Raw genomic sequence first — 26,397 nt, forward strand, 5'->3', positions numbered from 1 at the left:
TTTCCTTGGTTGACCCCTTTCACACATAAGCTGTGTTTGCCCTGTCATTCAGTGTGAAGTTATTTAAAGGGGATGCTTTTTTGGCTCACACAAATTAGGTCTTGAAAACTGGGTGGTGACTTGTGTGCTTAGGAAAGAGTGGAGACTGCATTGCTGTAATCATGGCCAACGAGGTACACGTGTAGTCCAGAGTTCCTTGTTTTCAGGGTTTGCTTGCTGTTTTACACAGAAAATAAGAGTTTGATGCAACTTTTCCCACTGTACTACACTGCACAGTGTCACTTCAGGAGGAGAAGGGAGCAATTTATGACAATAGCTACCTCACCTCTTCATCTTTCCAATGCGCCATTTTCCAAGCTCTGCCTTCTGCCGCTGATGAGGTCATCTGTAACAGCCCGAGCAGCCAATTTGCTTCTTTTTTGGTGCGACCCAGGTCTAAAAATCTGTGTTGCGCCATTCAGACATAAGCCTGAGCACTGATCTGGGTTGCAAGTCCCGGGAATAACCCTGATCGAGTGCACTGCCACTGACCCGGGACGAACAACCGAGGTCTGATCCTTTCAGACATAAGCAGGACCCGGGTCGACTCAGCATTCCCCAGCAAATTCCTGGGCTTTTGGCTGTCTAAAAGGGATTTATGAGACAGAGGTCACCCTGGCATCCTGTTGGATGGAATGCCCCATACGGACATGACACTGAATATGTTTTCTTGAATTGTCTTGTCAGTAAGAGGTTAGTGGTCATGGAACAGGTTGTCAGCTATAAACAGTTCAATGCTGCATTTGTATATCAGATCTAAATTATTGGAATTTCAGTATCATTGTGGAGAGGCTTGTAGAGTATGGTTTACTCGAGTGGATAATGATTGATCTTAACTGTAAACGGACAACTATAAATGAGGTTGTGAAATTTGTTGCTGGCAAACAGCAAGTCTAATAGTTGTTTTAAATCTGAGCATACCAGTATTCATTCACTGACATATGCAAACACAACAGGCTTGTCTTGTTGAAGACAAACAGCTGCACCTGAAGTTAACATATCTGGTAGTCATATATCAAACTATTTTACAAAAAGGGTTGGTCAACATGTTTGAGTTTCACGACTTCTGTATTGTGGCGATACTGCCAACACCATTCTGCACCTTGATGTAGCAACTGCCATAAAGATGCTTTCATTTCACTGTAAAAGAATAAATCTGGCCAGGTAACTGGTCATACCCAAGAATCACTGTATTACAAGCTTGTTCCCTGGTGGTGGCATTTGCAATATGACAATTGTCAGGATTGAGCATGTAAGTGCACCTGGACCAGGCTTAGATGCTCCTCATGTTCATGTGTGGTAAACACCCAAACAAGGATATCATCGGTTATGATTTTACAAAGGTAGCCAGCAATTTATGATTGTGCTTTCTACAATCTGTCTAGAACCATTCTTAGCTCCAGCACAAGAATTGGGAGCCTTGTTTCCTACTGTATCAGAGTCCCTGAAAAGGAATGGCATCGGTTGAGACTGGCATCAATTAAGATGACCAACCACATCTGGATGACAAAGTGCCTATGTTCAAGTTTTCTTAGCGGGTACTTTAGATGAAAGACTGTCTTGTCTCTGGTGAAAGGATGATGAATTGAGCAAATAACAGATGACTGGAATGAAACAAAGCCTTTAGAATGTTTAATTGGAACATTCTGAAATGCAGTCTTGCATATTAGACTGCTTTGCAGGAGAACACCATCTTTCCTAGTAACTTCATGTGAGAAAGTTTTCTACCTAGATTTTTTATGTCTCTGATCTTTCTTGGTGGCTAGATGGGTATTGAACACAAAGCCTAAAAATATCATGCATTGACTACGAATTATCTTGTACTTTTGCCATTTGATAACCCAGCCATTGGACTGTAGGACCTTAGCAGATCTACCTGAGGAGCATCCTTTGAATCTACTTTGAAAAGCAAATAGTCTAAATAGGGAACAATCATTATACCCATAGATCTTAGTAGGCCTGCCATAAATTTAGAAAATAATACAGGGCTATTGTTAATCTGAAGGGAAAATCCCTGACTGTATTCCTTTGACTGCAATTATTAAAGACATTGATGGCCTTCCCAAGTGGGGACATAAAGGTAGGCATCCTTGATGTCTATACATGCCAAACATGTGTTTACCTCCATTTCATTTCACTGTTCTTACATATTCCATCCTGAATGTGTCTACCTGCAGTCTTGTATTTAAGTACCTTAAAATAAAACTGGGTCTGTGACTCATCTGATTTTTGGACTAAACAGAAATTGGAATAAAATCACATTTCTCTTTGACTTTCTGGTAATGTAAAAATCACACCCGAATTAAGAAGAGCCATAATTGCATGATATAAAGCCAGACACTTCTGTCTTGTCCCGTGGTAACACTGTTGTAAAGTACCTTCTTGGTGGTGGCACCAAAAGATTGAGAAAGTAACTTCTTTCTATTATACCTGTCTTCTGTCTATTATACCCATTTGCTTGAAGAGGACCTTCTCCACGGGTCCCTGTTTGACAGAAGACAGGCACCCACCACAGGCACTTCTAGATGTATGCCTTTCCTGTCATACTGATTTATCCTGGAGTCTAAGCACCTGATTTCCTGGCTAATATTTCATCCTTTACTTGAAAAACCTCAGAACAAATGTGCTTGTCCCCTGGCCCAAAAGGATATGGATGACTGCCCCTGTTTAAAGGATGAATAGACCGAATCTTAAACTTAGACAATTTTCCTATAGGTAAAAATCAACTTCTACCTCGCCTGGTCTAAGAAATTATATTATCTAGCTCTTGGTTAAATAAAATGTACAGGTATTTGTCTCAGAATCTCCATTCCATGATTTTAACCATAGAATGTTTCTAGCCACAAAATAAAGTGGCTTCCCCCAAATAATCTGCTCCTCCTTTGAGCTGCTCTGCAATAGATAATAGCTGAGACATAGAACTGTCTGACTGGACCTTCTCTATTAAAAGGTCAGTCCACTTCTCCATTGCCATAGCTACCCAAGCTGAAACAATATTGGGCCTTAAAGCTGCTTCTGCAGCCACATAAATAAATTTTAGGTCCCGTGAGACTCTGCTATTAATAGTTGAAAAAGTTAACCTATTAATTGCTAGATCCACAATCTTTACTACACCCCATGGTCTAGAAGTGTCCCCCAGATGGAGAAAATAGAAAGGTGCATAGTCCACAAGGTCACATACCCATTACACATCTGCCAATGTCCTCAGGTTTTGGTGTAATTCACAACATACCCAAACACACAGATTCCAGCCCTTGGGCCATTCACCACTGGGCTTAATATGTTAGAGCGGCCAATGAAAGTATTATCAATGGTTGTCAGCTGTCATAAGAAACTTGAGGCTTGGCTTAATTGCACTTGATAAGATGTTTGACTTCATATTGCTCAATAGTTATAACTGTTATCATTTTATTTTTGTCTGTTTTTTAGACTATGATTCATGGCAGTTTTGCACTCATCCAGCAACCCCGGTTTTACATATTTTTTTATTGCGCCAGCTATTATCTTTGTAGTCGATAAACTAATTAGTTTAAGCAGAAAGAAGACAGAAATTGATTTTCTATATGTGAAGCAACTTCCTTCTGGTAAGACTTAATACTGTATTGTACATTGGTGCATTTTACATTGACTGCACAATGTAAAACTTAGATATGAAAAGAAACTAAGCATTTCTGGAGTTTACATTATACAAGTGTGAAACTATTAGTACTGTAAAACCTAGAAAAAATATTCAAAACATTCCATCAACATATTTCCCTCATCCCAGACTTGGAAGCAGAATTTAGCTTTAAGTGTTCAAATGACTGAACGATACACACCACACGGCAGAATGAATTGACCATTGCCACCTCTGCTATAGTCAAAAACTATAAACTACGTGAAATGTGAATTTATACATATAGTGGAGAATGGCATCCGCAGAATGGGGAAACATGAGTGGATTATCACAACTGTGCAAAATAATGTTATGCCACAAAATTTTATTCACAAAGATTTTTATAGCAGTTCTGCTTATCTATTCTAACAAAGAAATATTAAATATGACCGGTTATTGAAAATAAAAAGCTTTTGAAAGATGACAATCACATACTATGACATTGTAAATCAGTTTATTAGGTAAAAGCTGTGTCTGAGAAGACTCATATCTGTAACTGAGAAATGTATTAATGGTATGAAGAATACGTATTGTATACAGTATGTACTGGCGTAGTCATACATACCCTTAATATACTGTATATTATATTGCCCTTTAACAACCTGCTATATCTTAAACACTAACATCCATCGAGAAATGAACTGACATATCCAGAGATATCAATATTGGACCTTTACATATAACAATAGGGAAAGGCTTTTATATGACAAGTATATGAAAAACATTTCTAAAACGTCCTGCACAAGTGCTCTAACAAATCAGGTTCACTGTCTAAACGGCATGGGGAAAATGACAGTTATAATCTGATCGATTGCTCTGGGTTATATAACCTGGCTCCTCTGCACCAGTTTACAAAAATGTCCCTCACAGTGTCTGTAACTTTTTCCCAGGTGTAACATATCTGAAGTTCCAGCGTCCTTCCGAATTTGACTACAAGTCTGGCCAATGGGTTAGGATTGCCTCCTTATCTCTTGCCACAGACGAGTACCATCCTTTCACACTGACTTCTGCACCCCATGAGGACACATTAAGTTTACATATAAGAGCTGTGGGGCCATGGACAACACGACTAAGAGAGCTTTACTCTCCTCATAACGTGGTAGAGATGAAATACCCCAAGGTGTATCTAGCATTTTCATGTACTGTATTGCTTGAATAGTGTTAGGCATAGAGGTTCATGGCTAGTCATAGACGGGAAATACTATTTTATTTTAGAATGAATATAGTCATATGGAGAATAATGAATCAAGCACAGAGAGGAAAAACATCTCTCTCTAAAACCCCATTATCCTTTGATGCACTCATGTATCTTAAATATTTGACATGTATTGTTATACAGTAAGTCTATATAAGAATGGCTGCATAACATATGAAACAATCTTCCCTATTTTAAAAGATAAGTATATTATAGATCACTGATGAGTGCCGCAATCATTTAAAGGTTTAATATAGGTCTCCATATTAATTTACAGTAGTGGGTATGCTACTCATTATAACATCCAGGCTTTCCTAAAGAACACTGGGCCTGATTCAGACCCACTCGCGAGCGGCTGTCCGCTCGCAAGTGGGTCGATGGTCTGCACTGAGCATGCGCACGACGGAGGGAGCTCCGTCGTGCGCATGCGCCAGACACGACGAGCGAAGGACTTTCCTTCGCTCGTTGTGTCCGATCAAAGGGGGCGTGCTGTCAATGTTGATTGACAGCACGCCCCCTTTGGTGGGCGTGCCGGGGGCGTGCCTCCCTGATGGGGGCGTTCCCACGGGAACGCCTCCCGTCAGAAGCCGGCCCACTGACATCACTAGTGATGTCAGTGGGAGTGATTTTGGCTCTGATAGAGCCAAAATCACTCCGGAGCTTGCGGTTGAAAACCTCAACCGCAGGCTCCGGCTCGCAATTTCGATGGTCGCGATGGTCACGACCATCGCGGCCATCAAAATGCACGCTCGTATAGCCTGTGGGTGGTGACCCACAGCTATACGAGCGTCCAGGAGGACGCTCCATGAAAATGGAGCCCGGCCCTCATGCAGAGCGTGCGCTCTGCTCAGAGCGTACGGCTCTGAATGATGGCCACTGTTTTCTAAACTGATTTTACAGCTTTTTCTGGATGGGCCATATGGAGAAGGGCATCAGGAATGGAATAAGTATGAAGTATCCGTCTTAGTTGGTGGAGGAATCGGTGTTACACCTTTTGCTTCAATTCTCAAGGATTTGGTTTTCAAATCATCAGTCAATGCAAGGATCCACTGCAAGAAAGTAAGAGTAGCTCATTGTTCCTAATCAGATGTTTAAAGCTGCACTTTAAAATATAAAAGAAAACTACTCCACTGTTAAGACTTTGATAATATGCTCCTGTTGAGGTAGTAACACAAGGTGACATTTGTAAGCATTAAAAAGTAACCATTAGTTAGTAAATGGGTAGTAGTGGGAAATTAATTCCGGTTTTGCAATTTCGCATATTTTCAGTAAGTTTGCCAACTTTTCAAAAATGCCTTTTATAACAATGATATTTTAAAAAGCTGGCAAAATTCCTAAAAATATGCGATTGTGATTTTGTAAAACAGGAACATTTTCCCTGATGTCTCTTATCAACAACAAAAAAAAAAAATACAGGATTTTTCTCAAAGGCAATTTATAATTCTAATTTAACACAATAATACTAATATAATTAGTTGTCTATGGATAAAACAAAGTCTAAAAAATTTACATTACATGGCTAAAAATGTCCTTTCCTTGCACAGGTCTATTTCATATGGGTGACACGCACTCAGAGACAGTTTGAATGGTTGACAGATATCATTCGAGAGGTAGAGGAAAACGATAAACATGAGCTCCTGTCAGTCCACATATACATCACGCAACTGACTGAAAAGTTTGACTTCCGCACCGCCATGCTGGTAATCACACAGCTATCCATTTCTCTTTTCTCCTCCTCACTAGATAATAAAATGTATAGCATGATATCATTGCTGGGTTGGTGTCAATTAGAGATGTGCACGGACCCAGTGTTTTGGTAAGTTTGGTTCTTACGGTTTGGGATTTTTTTTAGAAATTGATAAAAACAACAAATTTATGTAATTTGGACCTGTTTGGATGCAATCAAAAACATGCAAGATCGGTTTTTAGATCCAACAAGCGGTATGACCTGAGCCAGGACTCGGTTGTACTCGAAACTTTCAAAGTGACCTGAGCCAGAACTCGGTTTGACTCAGAACTCCAAAGTTTGGGTGTGTTCGGTTTTCAACAAATCTGAACAGCACATCTCTAGCGTCAATGAGATAACATAATACCAGTTGCTATTATTATACACTTTACATAACTATTTAGATTACAGAGTAGTACTAAAATGGGGAATGCCTTAATTTACTGTAGAATGAGTGGTGTCATCTCTTTGCAGAAACCACCCACGTTGCTCATAGTATTAGTACATTCTACTGATGACAAAGGAACATCTCAGCATTTATGCTAAAACTCATTATCAAATCATTTCCCTATATTATTAATGCAAACCATAAATCTTCATCATGGGTTGGTACATTTGCTGTAATACTTCAAGGGCTATTGAACACCATAAATATTTATGTTGACTTCATAAACATGCTCCAGGATGTCTTAAAAATATATTATAATTTAGTGATCTCACCCTACAATTTGTAATATCTTGGACAAAGTTGATTATTTCACCCCTTTCTTATTTCTGAGTGGTGCTGTCAAACTGACTTATTGTGTAAAACGTAACGTTTTATGTTCTTTTAAACTTCATGACTTCAGTTACGGGGTTCAAAGGCAGCAAAACAAAATGGTAATTGAAAAGTAATGCTAGAAAGCAAATCAAGTGTATTCAAATAATGTGTAGGCTCTAATCTTGCTGCCTGCTCCGTGGCATAACTATGGCCCCCGTGGTGGCTTGGGGGCCGTAGCTCCGCCACTGCGACTGTGAACGCTGGCCTCTGAAGTGATCGGAGGCTAAAGCATCCCAGTGAGCCTGCTCGGCAGCACCTTCTGCATCAAGTTAGTTCCAGTCAGCGTGGCAGCAGAAGCGACAGCCTGGACGATGGCCACGTGGATTCATAGGCACTACTTTAAGAGGCACAACTACAGGTGGCATGGCATATGGGCACAACTATGGGGGCACTGCATATGAGCACAGCTACAGGGGTACTGCATATGGGCTCAACTACAGGGGGCACTGCATATGGGCACAGCTACAGGAGGCAATGCATATGGGCACAACTAAAAGAGGCATTACATATAGGCACAGCTACAGGGGGCACTGCATATGGGCTCAAATACAGGGGGCATTGTATGTGGGCACAACTACAGGAGGCAATGCATATGGGCACAACTACAGGGGGCACTGCATATGGGCTCAACTACAGGGGGCACTGCATATGGGCACAACTACAAGAGCACTGCATATGGGCACAGCTAGAGAGGGCACTTCTACAGGAGGCATTGCATAAGGGGCATTGCATAAGGGGCACAACTACAAAGGGCACTGTGTGGAATTAAGTGTTTTAAGGGGCATAATGTGTGGCATAATGTGTTATAAGGGGCATTACTTAGTGTGTCATAATGTGTAGGGGACATTACTGTATCATGAAACCATACACCTTAAACGTCGTCTCTGGGTGTGTTTAGTTTTTGGGCGGTAGGGGTCCTGAAACTTTTTTGGCAGGGGGCAGCAAAATTTATAGTTACACCACTGTGCCTTCTTTATTTTATAAATAACTGTACTTAACTGACTCAACTTTGCATGGTTAGGCTAGAGCAGGGGTGTTAAACAGCTGCTCTGGAACTACATATCCCATCATGCCATGCCACAGGTTTAGCATGCCCTAATAGCAAAACTGTGGCAGTGCATGCTGGGATGTATAGTTTCACTGCATCTGGGGTGCCATGTTTGACAACCCTGGTATTGAGTTATGACGCCATCTGTTACCATTTTATTTTGATGATTTTAAATTCAGTAACAGAAATCATACATTTAAAAGAACAATAAGTTATATTTGAAACTAACATATTTGCCATCAGCGCGTTATAGAAGGTGACTTCTTTTCTTTTGTACATAGGCCTCATAAACATAACAAATCTTATCTTGGTTGTTTTAGTACATTTGTGAGCAACACTTCCAGAAAGTCCAGAATCAGAGTATAATGACTGGCCTGAGATCCACCACACATTTTGGGAGACCACCATTTCTGGGATTTTTGAATTCCTTACAAGAAGTTCATCCTAAGGTATGTGTAGAAGATTCTATATACATTAATATTACAAATTTAGAGGGCACCAATAGATCAAATATGTTTGATTTTCCATTATCAATTAAATATAAAATTAGTAATTTTATTCAACACAAAATTGAGTAATGCACAAATATTTAATTATCAATGCAAGTCCAATTTTAGTCCTTAGTTTAACCAATGCATCACCACTAGACGAGTCTAAATTTTCATAATTTGTAACTACATGAAAATAGGAAATACCACATGCCGGTAAATTAATTACAGTCCTTTAACTGAAATAAATCTCTCTCAATTCTCATGTATTCTTTAGTATATTTTTTCAAAGTCTGGTCCTCACGTCCCTCCAACTCATGTTTTGAGAATTTATGTCTGTCTTACTGATACGGCCAATAGACTAAGTGCCTGATTCAGCAAGGATCGCAACTGCTAATACGCACGCAATTGGCTGATTGTTGCGTACTGCGCATGCGTATACATTGCAGTGCGCGAACCAGCCACTGTGATCAGGACTGGGATCGCAGAGACCAAACAGACCAATCACAGAGTGATTGACAGGAAGTAACGTTTGGGGATGGTGGCAGGGGGGGGTATCAGAGAAATGCAGGGGCGTGCATAAATTATCCACTGCGATTCAATACGTAGCTTGAGCTCTCACTGCGTACAGGAAGTTTAACAATTTCTGAGTAAGGTCTGACCTTGTGCAAGTGTGCGTGATGGTTTTGCAGTCTTCCTAAGTATTATGGATGTGTGTAAGGGAAAGTGGACATCCTCATGTTGTGCTGCTACGGCAGAATATCAATTGCAGTAGATTGGCATACTATCGCAGTGGGACTGCGTGTGTAATCGCTATTACATTCGCAATAGCGTGTCAGGGTTCAGCCTAGGATCGGCCTCTCTCACCTCCTTGCCGGCTTCCCCTGACTGCCTTGCGGTCAGACGTCTGGTGCAGTGATGGATGTGGGGCTGAGTATTCTGCCTTAGGTGCGATTTGCGAGCTTCCATGGTCGGCTGTGTGTGCTGGGGATCGGAGCTCCCATCATGGGCGCCGCCATGACAGTTCCTCTCATGTGACAGTACTCCTAACCTATGGTAGCATGATTTCAGTCAGCTGATGCTGTGCTCCAGTAATCTGCTACCCCTGAGTATAAATCTGCCTCCAGAACTCCAGGAAGTTGCTGTTCAACTTCTTCTCTGTTCCAGTGATACCAGCGTTGCTCTGTGCTAATCTTTCAGAGAGTTACTTCAGCCTGTTCACAGTTCTCCAGTTTTAGCTTCCAAGCTATTCTTAGTCTGAGAGTAGTTCTCTCCCAGTATCCAGACTGTTTTGTTTTCTATGTCTGTGTGTCTTTGTATATGTGCTGCTAGTATTGCAGCTTCCTTGTGTCACTGAGGTGTCAGATTACCTGCTGGTATTAATTAGCTCACAGCTGGACCTCCCAGCACATATCTGTGTCTACCTGTGTCTTGTCAGTGCAAATCTGCACTTGCATTTAGCACTCTCCTAGTGTATGCCTGACTTCTCTTTGTGTCTTGTCTCTGCCAATCATTTCCAGCATTCCCATATATTCCCTGAGTCCACTCTGCTCTTGTCTGTGCAATCTTCAGTATATGTCTGTGTTCTTTGCTCAGTGTCTTGTATCTGGTAATCAGCTCCAATCATTTCTAGCATTCCCATATATTCCCTGAGTCCACTCTGCTCTTGCCTTTGCAATCCCCAGTATATGTTTGTGTTTTTCTGCATACTTAACTGTTTCCAGTCCATGCCTGTGTTATAGCATTCAGTTCCATTTCCAGAGTTCATTCATTCCATTCACCTCCAGTGCTATTGCATTCATTATAGTTTCCGGTCTTCTGCCATTCCCAGGTACCTGTCCAGAGGGCCGAGACCTGCTCACTTGGTGCAGATGAAAACCAAATCCCAATTGGAGGGGTCACTGGAGAAAACCACCAAGTGAGTTAGACTCCGCGCCTCTGGGCAGGTCTAGCCAAACCTGGGTTTGGCCGCAACTAGGAGACCTAGTCTAGTCACTCCCTTAGTCACCCGAACCCCTCGGCTCACCGTCCTCCACAGAGGAATTCTTGCACTGGACCGTGACATAGCGATCCTTGCTGAATCAGGCCCTAAGTTGCCTGTGCATGATTAATGAGATGCAGAAAACATGAGCTTTTGGAGATGCATGAGGACTGCATTTGTAAAACACTGATCTAGAAGAATCACAGAGGTCCTGATAGATCCCCATTTCTGAATTGTGTACTTCCTGTTTAGAGGTACTCTGCAAGCGTTGAAAAGTTGTCAGTAGAGCTCCATGGACACTTAAATGGTTGCGTCTTACTTTCAAACTTCTCCCAGCTATTAGCCTTGGAGAAGTGTCAGTTAGTGAGGATAATATCTCCTGAACTTTGGGATCTTGGAAATTCCGTGGGTCTATCAGTTAGGGGAGGGGTGTTATTTTATTATATTTATATAACAAGTTGTTTGGAACCCTATAATTGTACTGAATTTTTGTTTTGCATATTTTAAAAGGTAAAGAAAATCGGTGTGTTTAGTTGTGGCCCCCCTGGAATGACTAAAAACGTGGAGCACGCTTGCCGGAAGCTTAACAAAAGAGACGAGTCGTATTTTGTGCATCACTATGAGAATTTTTAGTGTACCATACCTTGAACTGCTAAGTTATTCTGTACCAGAAAAACAGATTTATACAGAAAAAGTACATATATACAGTACCCACAGTATGGATGATACCACAGGACAGTATGACTGCTGATTTGTTGCTGCCAGCTTTTCATCTAAACCACTTCAATTTCTATAGAATTATACGTATTTGGATATATGAGTATATATTTATTATAATGACAGACTTTTATACAACATAACAGTATGCTATAGGAACATCATTAGGTGTATATGATTTTATGATATTACCTGTCAAACAACAATTTTAAACCAAAAAGACATGTCTGGGATTTTAATGTGTGCCTATGTTATGTGGTAAAGAAATATATATCTACAATTTCAATCAGTATTTTTATACATAAAGAACCCTATAATTTGTATGTAATTTTCTTTTTTTACAACATTTTTATGTTTATAGTACAATATACAAATAAGGATTTAACTATCAAATACACCCCTGATTTCCTGTCCTTCAAGTGAAATGAAACCTATGTACTAGCCATGTGTGACTGGAACATGATTAGCTAGGAAACCTAGTTATTGGGGTGTATTTCTAGGTCATAATGAAAATATCAATTTGAGAACATCGGGGGCCACATGTAATAGGGTGAGAGTTTAGAAAATGTGAGAGTTTAGCAGTAACCTCTCACATTGGTCGAGTTTTATCTTCAAAATGGGAAAATATCTGGATGAGATTTTAAATCGTGAGTTTTTTTAGTCTAAAAATGTGCGAGCTTGTATGTTCTCAGTCTCTATTACACTGGCTGAGTTTAAAAAGTGTGAGAGTTTACTGCTAAATGCTCACATTTTCTAAACTCTCACCCTATTACATTTGGCCACATGTCTGCTATATTTATTTTATTATAAAAGTAACTGCTTTTTCATTTGGTTTCTGATGTTAGGTAAAACAGGTCTTTGAAAAGCTTAATGATAATGTTCAATTCATTCTGCTGTGGAAAATTGTGCATAAAAGTGAGACATGCACATTTCACTGTATAAGTCATACCGAAAGATTTTGCTGACACAAGAGTACCAGCAGCGACTCATGCAACCAAGTCCGTACCCACCAGGTGACCTTTCAGCCCATCATGTGCATTCAGTAACATGGATGATGGAAAATATTTTTAGACCCTGACAAATACAGTACTTGATTATAGAATGCTAAGTTTATTTAACAAAAATATTCACCAATAGCTCTATACTTTTTAATTGAAGTGTTAACAAAGACACTTTAACATTTGTAAAATAACACACAAGAGAACAATACGATATCAGACTCTATTACCATTCCCTGGGATGTCCACATCAGGCACAGTCCAGTAGTACTAAGAAATTGCTCCCCTAATGCTGGCAAGGCCACACCCCAATTTCAGTGTCAACGTGCTTTCTGTGGGCATATGCTTCTTTAGGACTTCCTGCCAGTGGTGGTTACCATTTTATCTCCGCGATAACTGTTCCTACAACAATGGATATCAACAAAACAGCCTATTCACTACAGATTAAATGAACAATGTCATCCTTTCTGGATTAACCAGCCTCTTGTTTTTTCAAAGATTTGCAGGCTCTGTGTTGAATGACACTACCAGTGAAGTCTGACCACCATTAAGTACATTACCCTGGTAGCAGAACCAACAATAGCTTTAACTTATTTTAACACTGCAGCAGGCCAGGTTACACTCAAAAATGTGTGATGTCTAACTTCCCTAGGATGACTACAACTAAGTGACATATTATATGGTACCTATATATAATTACAGTTTACATACTCATACAGGGGAGAAAACATAAGGTTGCCAACTGGAGAAGAGAGTTTACTGTATCCTCTGTTTGAATATGCCAAGTACCCACCTCTCCTTATACATGGGGTAAATGGGAAGTGCAAAGGGGTAGAAAATATTTTGTCCACAATCCATTTTCTTTGAGAAACTAGGTGCAACAATGGTGGAGCAAGGTTATCCCTTTGTTTCATTACAGTCCATAGCAGTTTTGCGTAAGCAACAATTATTTGCATTAAGTAGCTATTAGAAGGTAATGTTTCCTACAATCACATAACAAAAGTCAATATCTGAAACAAAGAAAACAATATCACAAACTTTTGGAATAAAGTACCATGGTCTTATGAAACAATAATTAAAATCATTACATACACATTATACAAAAAAAACAAAAACAGATTAGTCTTTTAACCTATGAACCATTAGGCTTAGAGGTGGATGTTATGAGTTGTGAAGCAGTCAAAGAAAAGAACAAATCGTATGTGTGTAAGGATAAATGGATTAAGCTAAATGATAACAAATCCTAGTTGCCAATGTCCTAGTGTCCGTAAAAAGATGAAGCTATAAAGAGGTTGGATATTTTAACAAGACAACAATCCAAGTCATATCTCAAAATTAATCATAAGGTGAAAATGGCCTTCACAGTCCTCAGTCTTGAATATGTCATACATGCATAGAACACTGCTCCAATTGGAGTTTAGGAAAAGCTTTCTCATGGGTATAAATATATAGGGCCGTATTCAATTTGGAGCAAAAAGACCGTTTCGGCAATACTTTTTCGCCAATGACGTAATTTTTGCCGATTTCATTTATCCCCGTATTCAATTTCAGCGTCTTTACGCCGGTGCGATAACGCAATGCAATGTAATAGGCGATAAAGTTTTGCCTATAAATACCTGGCGGAAAAAAGTGCAGAATTGGGGTTTTGGGGTGCAACGTTGCAGGAGCCATCCTGTACCCTTTGGACAGCCCCCCTGACGCTAACTGCGTCAAAAAACGCAAAAAAAAATACACAAAGGACAAGTGGGGGTACAACTTCAAAAACTAGCGAAATAGCCTTTGGGGGCGTCTGGAAGTATGCAGGAAGTTTTTTTTTATTGCAGATGCTTGCTGAAGGTGCATTTTTTGGTGCACTTTAAAGCTTTTTTTTGTGATTTAGAACTATGTTTGCACCCATTTTCATGTACCCCAAATTTGATGGGACTATTTAATTTCCCCCAAAAAACTTGCAAACTGCTCTTCACCACTTGCTCAATGACGCTAAATAGTGCCATTTAAAAATCCCAAATACCTTTAACAGGGCTATTCGGGGGTACCCATAATGAACCCCTATGTCAGAGCATCTTTAGGGGGGTGTCAGGCTGATTTCCCCAAAACTGTTAGAGCTTTTCGCCGATTTCCAATTCGCTGGGTCCTGTTTTTGCACACTTGCAATTGATTACAGGGATATGCAGGGAAGCATGCAATACTTTTTCGCCAGCAAAACCCGCGATGACGGCAAAGTTCGGCAGCGGACTTTAGCTCCAAATTGAATACGGGCCTTTGTAACTCTACTACCCATCATGACCTACATGAAACCTTTGTGCTCATGATGGAGCTGTCCACATCCCACAATAGATCCCAGTATAAATTTGTGGTCCCTGGAGGCACAAGGTTGCACTTTATGGAGAAAATTCTCTACTGACTTTACAAAACCTCCTTAATCTAGGGCAGAATACCTGCTTCTCTGCCAAGGTCTCTAGCATTAAAATTGCAAGTGAAAAATCTAATATCAGCTCATTTTAAATTTCTCTGGCAAGGTCACAAGTTTAAATATCTCGGGATATACCGCAAAAATCATTATCAGCATCTTTAAGAGGCACATTATAGCTCAGCAGGAGCAGAAATCCAAATAATATGCATTGCCAATAGATATGGATTGTAACAGATCATAACAAGAAACACTTACATGCTGGCTGCTTGTATTAGTTGAGCCCCAACTTTATATGATGAGGCAGAACTTATGGTGACCCCTTCCAATGACAACTATATTCTTATGTGGCCCTCAAGCAATAATAATTAGAAATATGTTTTGCACCCCTGCTTTAAATTCCTCCAAACCTCATCTGCATATTTATCATTATGCTAACGCGTGCTGCTATATAATATATGAAAGGGAGCATTGTATTTTTCAGTGATGAGTGGTGTCTATGTGCTTTACACTACTGTAAGTCAATACCATGTCTATGACGCAAGTAATAAACTCTCGATACTGATATTCAGATTTTTCAGCCATATATTTAATTAAGCTAAATAATTAACCAAAGGTAACATAATATATATTAACCACTTAATGACTGGACAGTTAATTCCATTCATGAGTAGGTCAATGTTAAAATTTTGGGGCAAGGAATCCAATAGGAAATAAAGTTATTTTTTAGTATACAATATAATTTTTTTTTATATTTTTCTGTAACCTATAGAGCAATGTTTCTGAACTCCAGTCCTCGGGGTACCCTGACAGTGCATGTTTTCCAAATATACTAGTTGGTGCACAGGTGTATATATACTGTATGTAAACAATACCTCTTTCAGATATAGGCCCCAGCAAATACATGGTTCTGACCCGGGTTTTCAACATGGGTGTAACCTGGGTTCCCAGCTTGGAGAACCCCTTTCAGACTACATCATTTCCTGGGTCGACCCCTTTCACACATAAGCTGTGTTTGCCCTGTCATTCAGTGTGAAGTTATTTAAAGGGGATGCTTTTTTGGCTCACACAAATTAGGTCTTGAAAACTGGGTGGTGACTTGTGTGCTTAGGGAAGGGTGGAGACTGCAATGCTGTAATCATGGCCAACGAGGTACATGTGTAGCCCAGAGTTCCTTGTTTTCAGGGTTTGCTTGCTGTTTTACACAGAAAATGAGAGTTTGATGCCGCTTTTCCCACTGTACTACACTGCACAGTGTCGCTTCAGGAGGAGAAGGGAGCAATTTATGACAATAGCTAGCTCACCTCTTCATCTTTCCAATGCGCAATTTTCCAAGCTCTGCCTTCTGCCGCTGATGAGGTCATCTGTAACAGCCCGAGCAGCCAATTTTCTTCTTTTTTTGGTGCGACCCAGGTCTAAAAACCTGTGTCGCGCCATTCAGACATAAGCCTGAGCACTGATCTGGGTTGCAAGTCCCGGGAATAACCCTGATCAAGTGCATTGCCGCTGACACGGGACTATCAACCGAGGTCTGATCCTTTCAGACATAAGCAGGAACCGGGTCGACTCAGCGTACCCCAGCAAATTCCTGGGCTTTTGGCTGTCTAAAAGGGATTTATGAGACAGAGGTCACCCTGGCATCCTGTTGGATGGAATGCCCCATACGGACATGACACTGAATATGTTTTCTTGAATTGTCTTGTCAGTAAGAGGTAAGTGGGCATGGAACAGGTTGTCAGCTACAAACAGTTCAAAGCTGCATTTGTATATCAGATGTAAATTATTGGAATTTCAGTATCATTGTGGAGAGGCTTGTAGAGTATGGTTTACTTGAGTGGATCATGATTGATCTTAACTGTAAACGGACAACTATAAATGAAGTTGTGAAATTTGTTGCTGGCAAACAGCAAGTCTAATAGTTCTTCTAAATCTGAGCATACCAGTATTCATTCACTGACATATGCAAACACAACAGGCTTGTCTTGTTGAAGACAAACAGCTGCACCTGAAGTTAACATATCTGGTAGTCATATATCAAACTATTTTACAAAAAGGGTTGGTCAACGTGTTTGAGTTTCACGACTTCTGTATTGTGGCGATACTGCCAACACCATTCTGCACCTTGATGTAGCAACTGCCATAAAGATGCTTTCAATTCACTGTAAAAGAATAAATCTGGCCAGGTAACTGGTCATACCCAAGAATCACTGTATTACAAGCTTGTTCCCTGGTGGTGGCATTTGCAATATGACAATTGTCAGGATTGAGCATGTAAGTGCACCTGGACCAGGCTTAGATGCTCCTCATGTCCATGTGTGGTACACACCCAAACAAGGATATCATCGGTTATGATTTTACAAAGGTAGCCAGCAACACATGACTTCAACCATAGACAGGACCAGAGTCTTTATTATTATTATTACCAGTTATTTATATAGCGCATACATATTCCGCATCGCTTTACAGAGAATATTTAGCCATTCACATCAGCCCCTGCCCCAGTGGAGCTTATAATATATATTCCCTACCACATGCAGACACACTATGGTCATTTTTTGGGGGGAGCCAATTAACCTACCAGTATATTTTTGGAGTGTGGGAGGAAACCGGAGTACCCAGAGGAAGCCCACGCAAGCTTACAAACGCAATATACAAACTCCACACAGGTAGGGCCATGGTGGGAATCGAACCCATGACCTCAGTGCTGTGAGGCATTATCTGACCTACATATGCCACAAGGTTCACTGAACTTGTAAAGTCAATGTGGGCATTTGGATTCAATATGAGTAGGAGGTTTAGTGACAAGACACTTTGCTCTCGTATCTAATTTTATCTTTATGACATCGTTACTGTTCTCGACTTGGAGTGTACTCTCTCATTTGTCATAGTCTAGCCATTTTCCCCCTCGTTAGACATGCAGCATTTGCCAAAGTGCATTGTTTATTAACATCCAGACATTTCTGCTACTGAGGCAAGTGTTACCCAGCACAGTTATAATCTTGTATGTATGGGGGTACTGTGTATTGGACATTACTTACTACTTCTTTCCTTAACTACTGCGCATCTTTCTGACTGTTCGTTAAGCAAACATATTTCCTCAAATATTTATATGTAAGAGACTGTTGAGGTCTTTCTGATCTTCCTCGTTCTCATAAACAAGAGTATTGGACTTGTCAACTATCTCTGCTCACATATAACAACATTTATTTATTCTTTTATTTTCCAATACAGCAGTGCTGTACACTTTCCATTACCAGCTGTCAGTGATACCTTTGTTAAAAACAAGTGGATTGATGCAGCGTAGACCTTGAGCCATTTTATCCCGTCTGCTACAGGCACCACTTAAATTGGTGCTAATAAAGACTGAAGGCAAACGTGAAAGAGTAACACAAAATACATTTATAGCAGTTCACATGAACCCTGACTCCTCACCAGTGATCTCAATATTATGAGCTCATGCAGGACACACCATGTAGAGAATATTTGTTCTCCTCATATTTGCATGCAATCCCTGTGGTAATATAATATTAAATGCCATTGTTCTGCAGTCAATAATACTGTCACATTAAATTCAGGGTGTAAATCCGCCAAAATATCTTTTTTCCGATGTGTATATTTGACAAACTTTAATATCATGTGTGCATTAAAATCTGAACATTATTTTTGCTCCTGAACACAATGTAAATTGTAACTCTTGAGCTCATAAGTATTGATGCATCATTTATAATATTTTGTCGATGGTGGATGTTAAAGGCCAGTTTACAGTACAGAAAGATATATTGATTATTTTATTAAGAATTATAATGCAAATAAAGAGACTAAAAAGAACAACCTTTTGCAAATAGTAATTTTAATATAAGAATATTTGTTAAACAAAATGAAATAAAGGCAGATTGTCGTGACAGAAATAAGGATGTTGAATGCAATGCACATGTAAACACATATTTCAATAATGAATTAAAAACAATTATGGAATTAATGAAGAAAAATCAAACAGCCCAGGCATTCCGATATGCATTTTGGGACAAGCCATCATCTTACATTAGTGTAGACACAATTCGAAATGTAAAACTTTGTTGTTCTAAATTACCAGAACAGAATGGACAAGAGTATTGAAAAATGATAAAAAGGCTTTCTACATTATTATACGTAGCCTCTTGTTTTATGGGTTCTGATCATTCTGGTCACATTTCAGCATCACTTTTACTCCCTCGCCCCTCTTTGTGGTTTCAAATGCATCTAGAGCTTTTTCTAAAGGAAACCGATGTGTAACCAAAGGAGCCACATTCACTCTCTTAGAAGCCAGCATGGAGATAGCCATTGGCCATCTGCAATAACCAAGAAATCATTATTACACCATTCAATATAAAGAGTAAACTAAATATATAGTGGCACTAGATATTTAAAGATATGTTAGATAGTACTTACGTATTGCAGTATCTGAATATGCCCCTTATATCAACCTCCCGTACAGCTGCATTTACAATTGGCACATTGACCATAGCAGGACCCAAACCAACAAGTATTAAAGTCCCACCAGAGCGCGTTGCCTGTGGAATAATATCAGAATTAGCACTGACTTATGAAGTGGTTTATAGAGGGAACATTATATCTACTGTGCCATAAGTAATAAAATGAAAACAAGGATTGGCGCTTTGTGTTACAAATTCGAGATACTATAAATCCATGATCCATGTGCACAACATATTTTTCCCTCTTGTAACCATGTTGCAATGATAACAAGGAGTAGAAAGGCAGTACACCATTTTTGTTAATATCAATCTTAGAGATTTTTTTTGTTTTATTCACATTCAGATAGCTGTAAGTTATTGGTCTGTACATGTCCTCCAAGTTGTACTACATTGTTGCTTTATCTTGTTTTTTTTTTTTTTGTGCTTTGCATTCACGTCATTATATTATGAGACCGTCTTCTTATTGATGCCTCTGGTTACAATATAAAGGATCCTCTGGAAAACATTGTATCGAGAGAAGAGCACAGCATGGATGGTGTATGTGAGATAGCAGGAATAAAACCCGACTTATGATAGAGAGACATAGCTTAAAAGAACAAGATGGAAGCCTAAACAATAAAGCAATTTATTTAGTAATAGTTGCAATTGCGCATTTGTGCATGCACAAACTATTGCATTAAAATTGTCCAAAAGGTAGACAAACCCTTTATAACTGGCTAATATTATTTTTACAAAAAAGGTCCCCAAAATGTTTTTTTTTATTATTAGCAAATTAAGCATATAATACCTATTTAAATCTGATTCAGTATAATTTGATTAGCACATTTGTAGATTTGTTAATAAAATTTACATTGAATAAGTTTTAAATAGCTATTATTTACATAATTTGAAAATAATAAAAAAATTTGACCATTTTGGTTAAAAAAAATGTATCCAGTAAAAAAAAAAAAAAAAAAAAATTTGACTTTACTGTGTTAACTATAGATATAGTGGTTAAAAGCTGAAGAATATTTTATATCTGCTGGATGTGTGTTTGCCATTTACTTAAAAAACCAGCCAGGGTAATAAAGAATCAGTCCCAGGCCAGTGGCTGTGAGGCTACTTTGTACATGTAGAACTGTGGAAGGGTGGAAAGAAATGTCTAGCACCTCTCTCTCCCTTCCAGTGCTATAGAGAGGTGGGATACAGTAGTGCTTGTCTGATTGCCTTTGTGTAGTCTTCATGTTCCCTCTTCCCACAGTACAGTGGGTACCAAAGAGACAAATAGCCAGCCCTCTCACCCTGTTGTCAGGAGCTTTCCACTACCGACTGGTGCTAAAGTTGGCTGAGGAATACTGATCATATATTATACTTATCTCTATTGGGGCATATGGCTATTAGGATGTTATTAAATAGGGGTCTCAGGAATGTGCAGTTAACTAAGCAGTTAACAAGCTGTTTTGACAACCAATAATTGGGTAGTTTTTCATTTAAATATCAAGAAGCGTTTGCTCGTTTGCCTGCCCCCTCCCTCCCCTAATCTCTTTAAAGCAACAAATTCTTGTTTTTATTTATTTTGGCATGATTTGAGCACTAGGTATACAGCAAATCCCCTCCCTTTCGCCTATTTTCAGTTTAGTAGCTCCTGCACCATGGTTAATAATTGCTTTCGTTATATGAACTCCTACATAAGAAAATTGTTTTTATCCCTCTGAGATAAAAAGCACAGGTGGCTAGAAAGATGTTCAGGTCATAAAGCCATGGTAATTTAATGATGGATTCTTATAAAACCCTGTGCACTGACTGCAAATACACATTCCAAATGTTTGTGAGGTGTCTTGTGCAGAAGATGCTATAGCCAAGAAAGCAATCCATGACGTTTCCTGGAAATGTGACCAATGGAAGCACTGTTCCATCAGTCAGCTGATAACTTTTCGTTATTCTTTGGCTAATGAAGCTGTATGGGAAACAACAGGGAAAGTACAGATGTGCCCACATATATCTATCCTCCGTGTGCTACAAGTCGCGCCACACATAACGCAGGAGCTCAGTGTGACTCAGTAGTGCAGAGCGTATTTCGTGCATCTTTTTACCTTCAAATGCGTCTTATTCGCTCAAAGACGAGAATAGATAGCACAAGCAGCTTCTGCTGATTAAAATTATATTCAGCATGCCTATGTTCTCTGAGCGAGTGCGGGTGTATCTGCATGCTAAATGCTACATTACAGTGTCAGCGGCTGTAACACTGTAACGTAGTATTTCGCATGCAGATACACCCACGTTGTGCGAATAAGATGCATTTGAAGGTAAAAAGATGCACAAAAAGACGCTCATCTCTACCAAGTCATACCACAACATTGCGTGACTAGTAGGGCTGTTTATCGCACCAGGAGGCTAGATGTATGTGGACCCATCTGTAGTTAATTTTAATATATACAAATATTATGATGATTTACATTCCATCCTTCCAAATAATTAGAAATATTGGCTCAAATCATATGTCCACAAATCTAGGGAGCACTGCCCAAATATGATCATATTTCTAAAATGAAAAAGCTGGAGAAACAGGATACTTTGTAACAATGTACTGTAAGTATAAACTTTCAGTGGTTCTATTCAGAGGTTCTTAAAATCATCCTTTAACCAGTTACCTGGCACGGTCCCATGGGATGGGACTGCAGCCAGCTGGACTTTTGCTGATTTTGTGCTGTCCTTATCTGTCTCCTGGCTGTCAATGAGGAAATCCATTCTGCACATGTTTCGTTCTACTGCTCCCCTAGTGATGTAGCAGTCAGTGAACTCTGACATCATTGCCAAAAATGCACCCCAGAAAGTACTAAGAGTGCACGGAGTACTGATATGCTGATCTCTGCGAGTGCAGAGATCAGCTGCAGAAGGGAAGCCCATTGATCAGTCCCCCTTACCAACGCTCTGCATGATGGATGGGGTGAACACATTGGAGGCGGTGTGTGTGTTGGTACTAACACAGTGGGCCTATGGACAGTGTTGTGTGTGTGGGGGGGGGTTTGCCACTGATGATCTAACACCATTGGGCGGCGTGGGTATACTGCCATTGGAAACCTATAACCATTTTAGGATCTATTCACACTGCAGGTGGGAGGTACAATTACAATGGAGGCCTATAGACACTTTAGGATATATTTTTTCAATAAAATATTTAAATATATCTTTAAAAACATGTTCTAAACTTAATTAAATAAAAGCCTGACAATTTCTGGGTGGTTTTGAGAAAAATAAGCCAGTTAAGTTGTTAAAATCTTAAAACCACTCCGTACAAGGTGCAAATACCAGCATCATCTGTTTCTAACCCTTGTATCATTCATGAGTGCAATACTTTCTTTGACTGATGTAAAACTTATTTAGTTTTGCACTTTGAAAGGTCTTGAAAGAAATTCTGCACTAAATAAAAGCAAACCAGCATTCCACATCCATTCTTTATTACACTATTAGCATTGGTTGAGCAAAGCTACGTCTTTACAATATTTTGATCAACAAGTCATGTTGCTATCTATCTAAACAATATTAAAGTAACTGTGGCACAATTTGTACAGTGATATTTATTCTGTAAAACTTCCAGCACTATGACAAACACTATGTATTAGCCAAGAATCCAAATAAACCATATACTAAATTGCTATTTGACGTCTGTTCTTGGTCTATTCATGTAAATTGTACAATTCTTCCTAAAGCAATAGCTAACATAATATGTTATGTGAAATCCGTCAGCTGTTTTTTATATTGTTCTGTTTATCAATCTGGCATACAGTTGCATCATTTCATCCAAAAGGTGTGTGCGCACTGATAGTGTTAGCAAGAAACATCATAAAGTGACGTATCCCCACATAATTGTTCAGTCTACTTACGTAGATTCCTGTCTGAATGCAGGATTCAGCTCCAGTGCACTCAATAGTGATTTCTGGCATACACCCTAATAAGTCTTCAACTTTCTGTGCAGTCTGCTCAGGGGTCTCACTGGTCACTTGGAAAGTAAAATCTGCTCCTACTTCTTTAGCTTTTTCTAGTCGCGAAGACGACAAATCTGGAAGAAGATCCAATAGTAGTGACTGCCAATGTATGGAGAAATCAAATCAAATTATAATCAAACAATAATCTAGGAAGTTCAAACATAAAACCACAAACCAGAAATTCAACTTAAACTAAATATAGATAAAGTGGGTCAGTTGCAGTATGCATTACTTACATAGCAAACTTACATAGCAAATCATGCGTGAAATCACTTTTTGCATACCCAGAAGGCAGACACATGCACCTGTGAAGACTCTGGCACTTGACACTTGCCTATACATGGGATTTGAGACAAAGGGCATTCTAAAATAGGATGACTAGAGTAAGGATGACCATTTAAGCCTAAGAAAGCCGTATTATGGGATGATGAGGACGATGGTCATCAGCACTAGCGGACCTATTGTGACAGCTGTTTGTGATTGCACTACTGATACTTTAAAAGTGCTTTCTTTACTGCTTGGGTAAATATTGTGCTTTCGTGTGTATTTTATAAATATTTTTCTTTATATATGAGATGGAGAGTTGTCTCTGCTGTATTAAGGTGCGTACACACGTTCAGACACAGCGACGATCAGATAATGATACCGATCGTTCTGCATGTGTCGGATGATCATTATCGAACATCCAACACATGCATTAACCTATAACGACCCTATAGTAAACAGGCTAACATGGTCAAAATCGACCATGTATGACGGTTTTCCCGGGAGACGGACGATGGTTGATAACGACCATTCGTGCCCGCGCATCGACCATCGTTTGCATGGGGGATTAAAGTGAACAATTTAAACAATAACGATAAGATCTTTATCGTTATTGTTTAAATCGTTTACTTTATCTGAACGTGTGTACGCAGCTTTCGAGTTTTTTTGATGTTCAATGATGTTTAATTAGCAGATTTCATAAGCAAAACCAATAGATAAAAACATTGGCATAAGTATATGCTATGTATAACTGGAGTGTATGTTTGCCAATGCAGAACTGTACATTTCTGAGATACTTACAGCTCAGCATATGGGCAGAAATATCCTATTTTTGCAATCAATGCTGCATCAACCTTGATAAAGGTATATTTTGTAATTCACAAAATGTATGAATGTTTCAGTAGCTATTTTATGCACAGCAGCTAGCATTTTAGATTTGCAGAGACTTGCATAGCTGCGCACTAGGTGTTTGTCCAACCTATGCATAAAGGACTAGTAATAGCCGATCACTTAACGATATATCATAAAGGAGACTCTGCCTGTGAGATATATCTAACAAACCGGTATGACTAAGATAATAGAACAAGGGAGGGGGAAAAAAATCTGCAGTCGCCGGATATATATACTGGGGTAGCACACTGATTGCATTACATTTTACCGGCGGCTGCCCCCAGGCAGAGCTCCAACAGAAGAGCAGTGAGTAGGAGAATCAACTGTCACACTGCACCTGCACTGGCAGTTACTAATTTCCTCCAAGCACATTTTCATATGTCATACTCTCCAATATTGGTCTGCAATGTAAAAAATTAAGGTTGCAGATGTACTTCAAGGTCCATTCTTCAACCCAGACAACGCCGGGTATCCCAGCTAGACTACAATATTGAAAAATATATTTTATTGCTAATCATAAAAGTGTTGTTTTTTTTAATAAAAATATTAACCATTTTCATACAGAAAAAGTGACTCTAACAAAGAGTATTAATTTACTTGTAATACCAAGTATGAGATATGCCAGGGAGGAAGAGGCACATGTTAGCTTGCACAGCCACTTTGTAAACGGCTGACAAACTTTGCTATCGACTACTAATGTGTCCTCATACACCTATCCTTAATATGCCATGCAGTGCGAGTGAGCTGCGCAGTGTAGTGGCATCGCATCAGAGGGTGCGGGCCGCACCGGGAGTACCTTATTAGGGGCTGACACTCAACTGCCGGCTCCTCCTCAGTGATAGGAGCCAGGTGATAGAGTGTGATATTCTCTTGCAGCACTTGGCTCCTGTCACAGAGGAGGAGCGAACAGTGCAGGAACTAGTCACCGGGGATGCTGGGCACACGTCCAGAGGGATATCCAGCGAGGCAACGCAACCTTTTTGTTAGGTCACGCCCCCTTTTCACAGGGATGCGGAGTGCGCACCGAGTGTCACCAGACCCGGTGACGCATCTGGCGCAGAGTGTCTTTTTTGCATGTTTTTTCACCCGATAATGTGCCTAGTTGCAATCGGATGCGACAAACTGCTTCACAAGACTGCACGAATTAATTTGACAAGCGACACTATCTGTGTGCGACTGAGTCTCTATCTGTATACGAAACACAACAGAACTTGGCCTGGAAAAAAAAAAAGCTGTGGCTGCTGCATCGTTGGACTCATCAGGAATTTATAAGTGAGAGAACTGTGAACCCATTATTCAATTATTCAATGCCAAATATTTTACTTTCTCTGAAACTATGGGTAGTTTGTTTACATGTAAAGCAGTCCCTACACATAGAGAAGGCAGTCATGTTCTGGACTGTACCTATATTGAGCCTACTCATTTGCTAGTAACTGGTGACATCACTGAGGCAAAGACACGAAGAGCCTCATGACTTTGTGATGTTACTGCTTCCTAGTGAGACGATAAGCAGTCTTCTGCATAGTGAGTTCATCCACCAATATGCTTCCGCTGTGTGTAAGAGATCCACTTGAAAAAGAAGAAGAACAATGCCACTCCCTTTCCAGATTCATCATATAAACTATTTACACATAATAAAAACCTAAAACAACAATAGTGCATTGAGTCATAAACGTTGCAGGTCTCCATAATTCCCAGCTAGTAAACAGCCAACTTTGCGTCACACTA

General features: G+C 39.7%; 1 protein-coding gene and 1 pseudogene across 1 annotated transcript in view; one reads left to right on the plus strand and one right to left on the minus strand.

Annotated features, from left to right (window-relative positions):
* The first annotated feature begins 1,316 nt into the window (after positions 1-1,316).
* On the plus strand, positions 1,317-11,585 carry LOC148540361 (dual oxidase 1-like; annotated as a pseudogene).
* A 7,385-nt stretch (positions 11,586-18,970) lies between these two features.
* Positions 18,971-26,397, minus strand: part of SORD (sorbitol dehydrogenase) — a 54,415-nt gene continuing 46,988 nt past the window's right edge. The window contains exons 8-10 of the mRNA XM_088443520.1: positions 23,413-23,588; positions 19,506-19,627; positions 18,971-19,405 (exon numbers count right to left, since the gene is read on the minus strand). Of these exons, the coding sequence (XP_088299646.1) occupies positions 19,240-19,405; positions 19,506-19,627; positions 23,413-23,588 (464 nt within the window). The 3' untranslated portion in view covers positions 18,971-19,239. The remainder of the gene's footprint in view (positions 19,406-19,505; positions 19,628-23,412; positions 23,589-26,397) is intronic.

This window comes from Taudactylus pleione, unplaced genomic scaffold, assembly GCF_031769625.1.
Source record: "Taudactylus pleione unplaced genomic scaffold, aTauple2 ptg000019l, whole genome shotgun sequence".
In the NCBI taxonomy this organism is placed as follows: Eukaryota; Metazoa; Chordata; class Amphibia; order Anura; family Myobatrachidae; genus Taudactylus; species Taudactylus pleione.